Genomic DNA, 8,458 nt, shown 5'->3' on the forward strand with positions numbered 1-8,458 from the left:
ACATTGTGCAGTTGTGTAGTGGTTAAGGATTACTAGCATGAAGCCAAGGATTATCATTTTTAAGTAAGTAACAGCAGTGTTGCATTTGACTTGTTGACATTCATTTCATTTGCCTCCTTTCAACAGCTGCTCAGGAGCTCAAAGTTTGAACCAACACAATCTTAAGTGGGAATGTGTATCTAATGCTATGAATGTGAAGCAAGGCAGTGCTGACAAAAGAGCATTTATGCTCAGTCGAGGCTTCCTGGATTTAAAAAAAATAATCTTTTGATGTTTTCAACCCTGTATTTATCAGACAGCAAAGAGGAAATACTGCAAAGAACAGGCTGTTGTGATTGATGGTGTGATTGAAGACTAACCCTCAGCAGCTACAGCTTTCATAGCTGGCAGAGGTTATAGTTTTTACAAGCAGAGCATTCAATCCATGGTTAACTTTCAAAACCTTCAACAGTCGCCTGTTTACAGGAAGTTGTATCAAAAACATCAGTACAGAAACCCGACCAATCTCCAAACACAGCATGTTCAAGCCATGCTGCGTCTCTTGGTGGTTCTCCTGGTGGCTGCTGGTTTCATGTTTGGACTCTTGCGAAGTTTTGATTTGGCTTTGAGCATTTTGACCTGCCGAAGGGCGTTGAGGTGCATTGGTTTGGGTTTTGTTGCCTTGGGCGCCTTGGCCGGCTTCGAGGTGACAGTAGGGGTAGAGGGGAGGCTCTCACCTCCGGGACAGGCCTTGAAAACATGGACGTCTTTTACCTTGCGACCCCTCAGCTCAGGTGGGTTGGCACAGGTGGCTCGTACCTTCAGGTTGACTTTCTCAATCCACCTAGGTGAAGAAAAAAGACCAAATTGTAAAACTTAACACTTTTAGATGGTTTACTCAGCACCTCGGCAGTTATCAGCTAAAATATAACAAGGATGTAGCTACATGTCAGACTGGAGTGTAATCAAGTTTTCCCACTATACTTTTTTAGATTTATTACTGATTTATTACTACTTTAACCAGTATATTTTTTTCTGAGTTTGATGAGAAGATCACTCATCTCTGTACAATAAAAATGAAACTACAGCTGGCAGTCTCAGTATTAAGACTGGAAATGGGTGAAACAGCTAGCACGGCTCTGTCAGATGGTGACAAAATCTACATACTAGCACCTCTAAAGCTCACTAATTAACATTTTTTATCTTGTTTGTTTAATCAGTACAAAAACCAAAGTGTAAAAACAACAGGCTGTGGTTTTCCTGGGGGTTATGTGGGGGACTATTTGCTGGGAGCAGTGACTTGCTGAAATCTTTTTGTCGTGGTGAAGATGCCAGGCAAGTTTTATCAATGACTCAACAAGAAAGTGAATAAGCATATTTCCCAAAAAGAAAAAAAATCAGTCTCTTAAAAAATCAACTGCTTGTCAAACCCCAATCCTTTCTGCCTGCTCTTGCAATGTTGTGAGGAATTTTGACTTACATGCGGAGAGGCAGCAGAGGGCAGTCACACATCAGAGGGTTGTTGGCCAGGTTGATGACCTCCAAAGAGGTGAGTGGGTGGAGGTCAGGCACCTCCTCCAGTTGGTTGCCCTCCAGAAAGAGACTCCTCAACCCTGGACCCAGGCCTGCCAGGGAGTTCTGTGACATCTAGAGTGTGAGGGATTGCAAAGGAAAAATGATGAAAGGCCAATACTGCTATTTGATAAGTAAATGGGGAGGTTAGAGAAAGAATAATGTGAAGGTTTGCAGAGAAAGTGATAACACACAAGTGCCTCACATCCACAGCCCTCACCTTCTCCAGTCCCATGTTATCCAGATACAGCTCCTTCAGTGACCTCTCCAAAGATTGAAAGGCATTTGGCCCCACCCAGCGAATTGGATTCCCAGACAGCCTCAGGTCTCTGAGGTTCCCCGCCTTGCTCAGTGCTTCGGAGGGCAAGTCCTTCAGCTTGTTTCCTCCCAGGTGGAGTGTATCGAGGTCACTGGCCTGGTCCAGAGTCCGGGGTGACATGTGCTCGATGGCATTCCCGGTGAGGTAGAGGGCTCTGAGGCCCTCAGCTCCGCTCAAGATGTCCGGCTCAAGCTTGGTGATAGAGTTGTTCTCCAAATGAAGTGCCAGCAAGCCCGGCAGCAGCTTGAAGGCTCCTCTTGGGAAGCTGGTGAAGCGGTTCTTCTCAAGGTGGAGGTAAGTCAGCTGAGGGAGCCCTGTGAATAAAACACAATGTATTGGACTGAAATGGTGTTTAAACAGTAACCATATAAAGCCATTCAGAATAACGCAACAAAAAAAAGACCTTTAAATGCATCAGGACTGAGGGAAGTGAGGTCATTCTCCGACAGGTACAGGTAGATCAGTCCCTTCATCCCACTGAAAGCTCCGCCCTCCACCTCCACAATCTTGCAGCGCTGCAGATGCAGGGACACGACCTGGGCGACGCCAGGGAAGCTGTTGCTAGGGATGTAGTGGAAGTTGTTGCCACGCAGGTCGAGGAGGCGCGTGTTTGAAGAGAAACCCCGTGGTACTTTGGTGTGACCACGGTTCTCACATGAGGAATGGTGTGTCTCTGCCTGAAGACAGGGACGTAAAGGGAGTGTGTGGACAGACACTCTACCAGCATAAATCATATTTTCTTCTACTGTCTCTCATACACTGTATTCAGGGATGGGCTTTACCATTACGCAAGGTAGTTACTTTCTGGGGCCCCCAACTAAACACCTATAGATTTATTATGATGTTTAGATATGAAAAATATTGAATTATGTTGCCATTCTAACTCATTGTACCCCGAAATAACTCACAAAAGGCCCCCAAAGCACTTAAAAAAATATACAAGTGTATACTTCTACTTCAGAGGATAACATTGTACCACTACATTTACCTAACAGATAAATGTTACTGGTTACGCTACAGATTCAGATTTACTCACAAAATGCAACAAATAAAATATGATGCATTATTATTGATTAAACTATCCAGCATTATATAAGAAATAAAAGCTCCACCTTGAACAGATGTTAAGTAAATGTAAGTAAACTGTGCTTTGACTTTTTTGTCCCATCACCACAACTTTTCCCCATTTTATTAGCCATTTGCATGTGCAAATAAAAGTAACCTGATGCTGCGCTGCAAAACATTTTGTGAAGAATATGTTCATGCAAACTTTTAACTGAACAAATATTTGTGATGGTGGTAAAAGAATCTGGAATATTAGTCATAGCAGGAAACTGACCAAACTTAAAGCAAGACTTAAACTTTTCCACAGCAGCCACTGTAGCTACAAGGAATGATTATGTGATAATAGTAAATGCTTAAAAAGTAATATACGAGTATTACAAGTAGAGGACTGTCTTAAAGTCAGCTATCTGAATCAGTAATGCCAGTTACACAGCAATATCTATCTAAAGTTAGCTACAATTAGCCACCATGAGCTACTAGCAGACCAAGTAAGGATGTAGCAGCAAAACTGAGTGTATTGAATTGAGCAATTGAGCAGCATTGAGTGTTTTATTGAATATGAAGTCAACTTTTCATTTGTAGGAGGAATAAGTTATTCATACTTTCAAAAGTTACATAGCCTTGCTTTAAGACTTTTACATATTGTTTTATTTCCAACTGAGAAAAGTACTTGACACCGTGTGGAGGTATTTCCATCACCTACAGTGGTGATTGGTAACAGAAAATACTTCCAGGATTTAAAACTGTTAGTTAAAGTGATTGTATGTAACTTTTGCTAAACAGCGGCCACAAGTGGCACTTAAAGGATAACAGAAAATGCTAAGTGTAATGTAACAGTAGCACTAGTAGTAAAGACTCAGACTCAAAGAAAGCGCAAATACTAGCTACATAACATTTTGAGCGAGAGGTTAAAATCTTTTGGTGAAAACGTCTAAACCAATAAAATTTGTCCACCGCATATATCCCACTCACTTACCTCGCAGACACAGTTAGCGGGACACTTGACCTTTTTCTCCGGCTCTGCAGTGGGTGGTGGTGTGATCCTGGTTGCCTCCTCAAACTCTGCCTTTAGCATGGCCTCTTGGCTTTGACAACGCAGCTCCTGAGGGTAGACAGCATCCAGGTTCTCTCCAGAGAGATGGGCCGGTCCTCCACAAGTCCCGATCAGCTTCACCTTGCTACGGATCGCCCACTCCCTGTAGGCAGGTCAAAACAAAGGTCAAAGTGAGGATTAGTCCTCTGTGGTTGACAGGAAGTGGTTGGTTCATAATCCAGAAAGGTCTGCTGTACCTGAGCGGACGCAGGTAGCAGTTGCAGTAGATGGGGTTCCCTCCCAGGTTTAGGCGTGCCAGCTTCGGGGAGCCTTCGGAGAAAGGTTGGATGACACGCAGCTGGTTGTGGCTGAGGTCCAGGTGGGCGAGGCTGGGGCATTTTGATACAGCTGTGTTGGCCAAGTCCTGCAGGGACATGTGGTCCAGGAAGAGGTGGGTCAGCTTGGCCATGGACACTGCCTCCTCCCCCAGGTAAGTCATGGGGTTGTAGCTCAGATCCAGACGGGTCACCTCTGGCAGTCTGGATAGCGAGAGGGAGAAGTGTGGAAAATCAGGATGGAAATTTTAGGTTTCTTTTGTAAGTATTAATAATATAGAGAGGTGTCTTCCCTCCAAGACACCAGACAACTGTGAGTTTTACTAGCAATGTTGACGGTTGTTTGGGTGGTCGGATTGAAATTAAATTATGTACAGACATTCATGGTTCCCAGAGAATGAAGCTTAATGACTTTGGTGACTTTTGACTTTCTGACTTTTCTTCAAGTGTCACCAGCAGATCAAAGTTTTCACTGGATTGGCACAGAATTTTGTACATTCCTTTGGTTCAGTTGGTTCAGATGAATACTATTGATTTCGGAGATCCCCCACCTTTCTCTCTAGCACCACCATGAGGTCCACATTTGTGGTTTTAATTGGAATGTCTCAACAACTATTGGATTGATTACCATTAAATTTGGTACAAATATTCATGCCCCCCTGAGAACTGTAATAAACTCTGTGATCCCCTGACTTTGGATCTAGCACCATCATCGGGTCAAAATTTTAATTTGGCCAATACTTCATAAGCCACAGATGTAGACCTCACTGCTTACTAAGAAGCATACCTGGTCATGGTCTCAGTGGGGAAGAACTGCAGCTCGTTGTTGTCCAGACTTAGACGAGTGAGCGTGAACAGGCCAGCGAAGGCCTCAATGTCCAGGTAGTTTAGAGAGTTGTGACTGAGACGAAGCCACTTGATGTTCTGCAAGCCCTGGAAGGAGAAGAGACCGGCTGTAGTATTCACATTCTCAGAGACACTGATGCATTTCTTTAAATCATGTTTGCAGTTTGCAGGTATTTTGTGTGGGTGTGTACCTGGAAGGCCATGTTGGGGATGTAGACCAGCTGGTTGTGTGTAAGGGAGAGCAGATTGAGGAAGCCAAGCTGAGAGAAAGCTCCAGGCTGGATCTCCTCCACGCGGTTACGGTCGATCATGAGCTGCTTCAACGAGGACAGACCGTCAAAAGACTCCTGGACTCACAGAGCACAAAGAAGGCAAAGTTGTTATCCTGCTGCACTGAAAATGTCTGATCAGAACAGCAGATGGAGAGATTTTTTTGGATTCTAATGAGAAACATAATTTGTGTGTGACCACCTGGTAGAGGATCTCAATGTTGTTATTGGCCAGGTTGAGGAAGACCAGGCGGCCGAGGCCACGGAAAGCTCCCTCTTTCACCCTGCGGATGTTGCAGCGCTGTAGCGACAGGTGAGTCAGGTAGGGAGTGTGTTTGAAAGCCCCGGTGGGAAGTTCCTGGATGTCGTTTCCACGAAGATCCAATTTCACAGTGATCTATAAAGACAGTTAATTACATATTGGATGGAAAAGGATTATAATTTGTCTAAAAGAGTTTAATCTAGAGGTTATTATCCTTTAATATGGTTTGTTTTTTTAAAATGTTTTTCTAATGTTTCTACACACTAGGGGATACACTATATAAATATTGGTTTGTGTTTGTGTGTGAATAAGAAACCTCATCCACTGTAGGAGGGACTTGGGTCAGGTTCTTGTTGACGCAGGTCACAGTGAGCTGGATCTGGTCACAGACGCACTGCTGTGGACATTTTGCTGTGTGTGCTGCTGGGATGCAGAGGAGCAGCAGGCTGAGCAGCCCAACCCAGAGGGTGTCTGGACAGTGCTGGGAGTACATCTGAGACAGAAAATAACAGTGTTTACTTCATTCACACTACTGTGTGTGGTGGCAATTGACAGTCAGCAATGTTGCAGTAAAGAAAAAGGTTGAAATCAGATATTTCCAGAGAAGTATTCATGCTTTTTCCATGAAATCTAGAAGGGACAAGTCACCAACATCGGACCACTTTAGTGAGGTAAGATTATTTGCCCCTTAGTGGACATTCAGAGGCGTGGTAGTGTCGTCTACAGAGGAAACATTGAATCAGCAACAGTCATCATTCACTTCTCTCTGCAAACTTTCACATCTACTACAAACTGTTAAGTGTTTCACATCTACTATGACTGTTTTTTTTTTAAATTAAGAATGAATGATTTCAGCATCTAAAATGTTCCTTTAGAACTTTAGAGTTATTTTTTGTAGTTTGTGAAAAACCTGCTGGCCTGTCTCTTATTAATAGACCTTATTTCAAATAACTTACGCTTGTTTGATACCATGATGCCATGTTCCCTTCATCTAAGTTAGATATCCCAGGGCTCCAGGAGCCAGGGTTTTGGATATAGATAAATGTTTAAAGCATCTAATTTCAAACAGAATGTGTGCCTGTGCAGGTAATATCAAAAATTTAAGAAGTTTTCCAAGTTCAGACACAAGCAGGGGCCCCTATTTCATATACAGACCCTGTGATGCAACCTGTTACTGTTTGGTGAAGGTATATGACCTCCAGAGTATTAGAAGATATACAGTACCATTCAAAGGTCTGGACACACTTTCTCATTCAAGGGAATGGGAAGGTGTATCCATACTTTTGACTGGTACTGTACCTACAACATATACTGTACTTTACTATCACAGTCTGAAAATGTTTTACTGTATTCCAACAGTTGTGTGTCATTGTTTTACATTATCTTACTGCAGCTCAGTTTGACAAAAAAAATATCTCCATCATTCTGTACTTTTGGGGGATTAGTGTCATTTTGGTCAGATCGGGCAGCCCCAGTCTTCATTGGAATGCCTTAAAACCACATTCCCATGTCGGATCAACTGTCTTGATCCGCAGGAATGGACATGAAAAGCTCCACAGCTCCACACTCTGAAATTTGGAGTCTCAGAATGTTGACACGGTGAAATGGTGCCATGCCTGAAACCTTTCTGTGAAAACTGCTGCACCAAATCCTGCCAGAGATGGACCTGACTGAGTCCCATGACTGCATCAATCAGAGCGTAGAGAACACAGTTAAATTTCATTAATGAATTTGTTATGCACATTTGGAGTCAACTTTCATCATAAATTTTGGTATGCAAGAAAAAAAATGTGTCTTTTTATTGCCTCAGACTGCCAGAAACTGGCTTCTAGTTTGAATCAATCTCTTCAGCTCTATTTATGTTGTAGGGACCCCAAGCTGACTGTGCAGTAGCCAAAATGAAACGTCTTGATGTTTTAGCAGCATAATTTGTTTTGTTCCCAAGATGCCCTGAGCAGAAAGGGGCAAAGAAACTAGAGACGGAGGAATTTCCTCCGGCCGGACTGTTTGTCCGCGTCCCCCCGGGGATCAACACAGCCCAGACCGCAGAGGAGCTGCCGCGCCGGCCGCGCACAAAGACGCACAGTGTCTCTGCCGGTGTTGTGCCAAAATGTGTTTCCCCTGAAAAATGTGTGTCCCCTGGCCAGGGACGGTGAGAGAAGTGCTCCCTCATCAGCTCTGAATACTTCAACCAGAAATAATTCTTACAAATATTTTTCGACATGAATGTTAACCTGTGCGTAAACAGAAAATCAATAAACTTTTGGAAATGCTCATTTATATAATTAATTGAGCAATTTGGACATTCAACTTTGAGTCTGATTTTGTAAGTGTTCAAATGATCTTTCATTTTTACAGTCTCAAGACATTAATACATGTTTGAAATCATAACGTTTGTTCATTTCAGTCGATGGAAATCCATTTTACGCACATAGAGGACTCACCTTAGTTCCGTCTTGCTGCTTTCGTTACTGGCCGCCGACTCTCTCACGGTCTCTGCTCCCTGTGCTGCTCTTCCCCCGGCTGTCCCCCATCCAAAACAAACTTCGTTTATCCCCTCATTCACTGCCACTCCCCCCGAAGCACACCTCCTCTAAACCCGTTAAAGGAATAGATCAACCCAAAATCCAAAGTTGGTAGATCCACCTCAGTTTTCTTGTAGGTTAGCTGAGTTGCACCTCCCACCAAAAGCTGAACATTAACTATTTTTCTCTTCCAGGTCCAGTATTTACAACAATATCTCCAGATTAAAGAAAATATTCACCAAAGATGCTGTCT

At 43.3% G+C, this 8,458-nt stretch overlaps 1 protein-coding gene across 1 annotated transcript; it reads right to left on the reverse strand.

Moving 5' to 3' along the window:
• Positions 1-90: 90 nt before the first annotated feature.
• chadlb (chondroadherin-like b) lies at positions 91-8,235 on the reverse strand. Its single transcript, XM_044338263.1, has 11 exons — positions 8,125-8,235; positions 5,997-6,173; positions 5,621-5,815; positions 5,341-5,496; positions 5,091-5,236; positions 4,226-4,507; positions 3,912-4,131; positions 2,274-2,547; positions 1,772-2,184; positions 1,460-1,626; positions 91-823 (listed from the first exon to the last, which is right to left on the reverse strand). Exons 2-11 carry the CDS (start codon positions 6,171-6,173, stop codon positions 523-525), a joined length of 2,331 nt encoding a protein of 776 aa, XP_044194198.1. The 5' UTR covers positions 8,125-8,235; the 3' UTR covers positions 91-522.
• Positions 8,236-8,458: the final 223 nt, after the last annotated feature.

This window comes from Thunnus albacares, chromosome 20 (genome assembly GCF_914725855.1).
Source record: "Thunnus albacares chromosome 20, fThuAlb1.1, whole genome shotgun sequence".
NCBI classification, from domain to species: Eukaryota; Metazoa; Chordata; class Actinopteri; order Scombriformes; family Scombridae; genus Thunnus; species Thunnus albacares.

Coding starts and splice junctions, on each gene's coding strand:
- chadlb (XM_044338263.1), bottom strand. CDS start 6,173: ATGTACTCCCAGCACTGTCCAGACACCCTCTGGGTTGGGCTGCTCAGC. Junction 5,497..5,620: donor ACATTGAGATCCTCTACCAG/GTGGTCACACAC, acceptor CTGTGAGTCCAG/GAGTCTTTTGACGGTCTGTC. Junction 4,132..4,225: donor TGCTACCTGCGTCCGCTCAG/GTACAGCAGACC, acceptor ACCTGCCTACAG/GGAGTGGGCGATCCGTAGCA.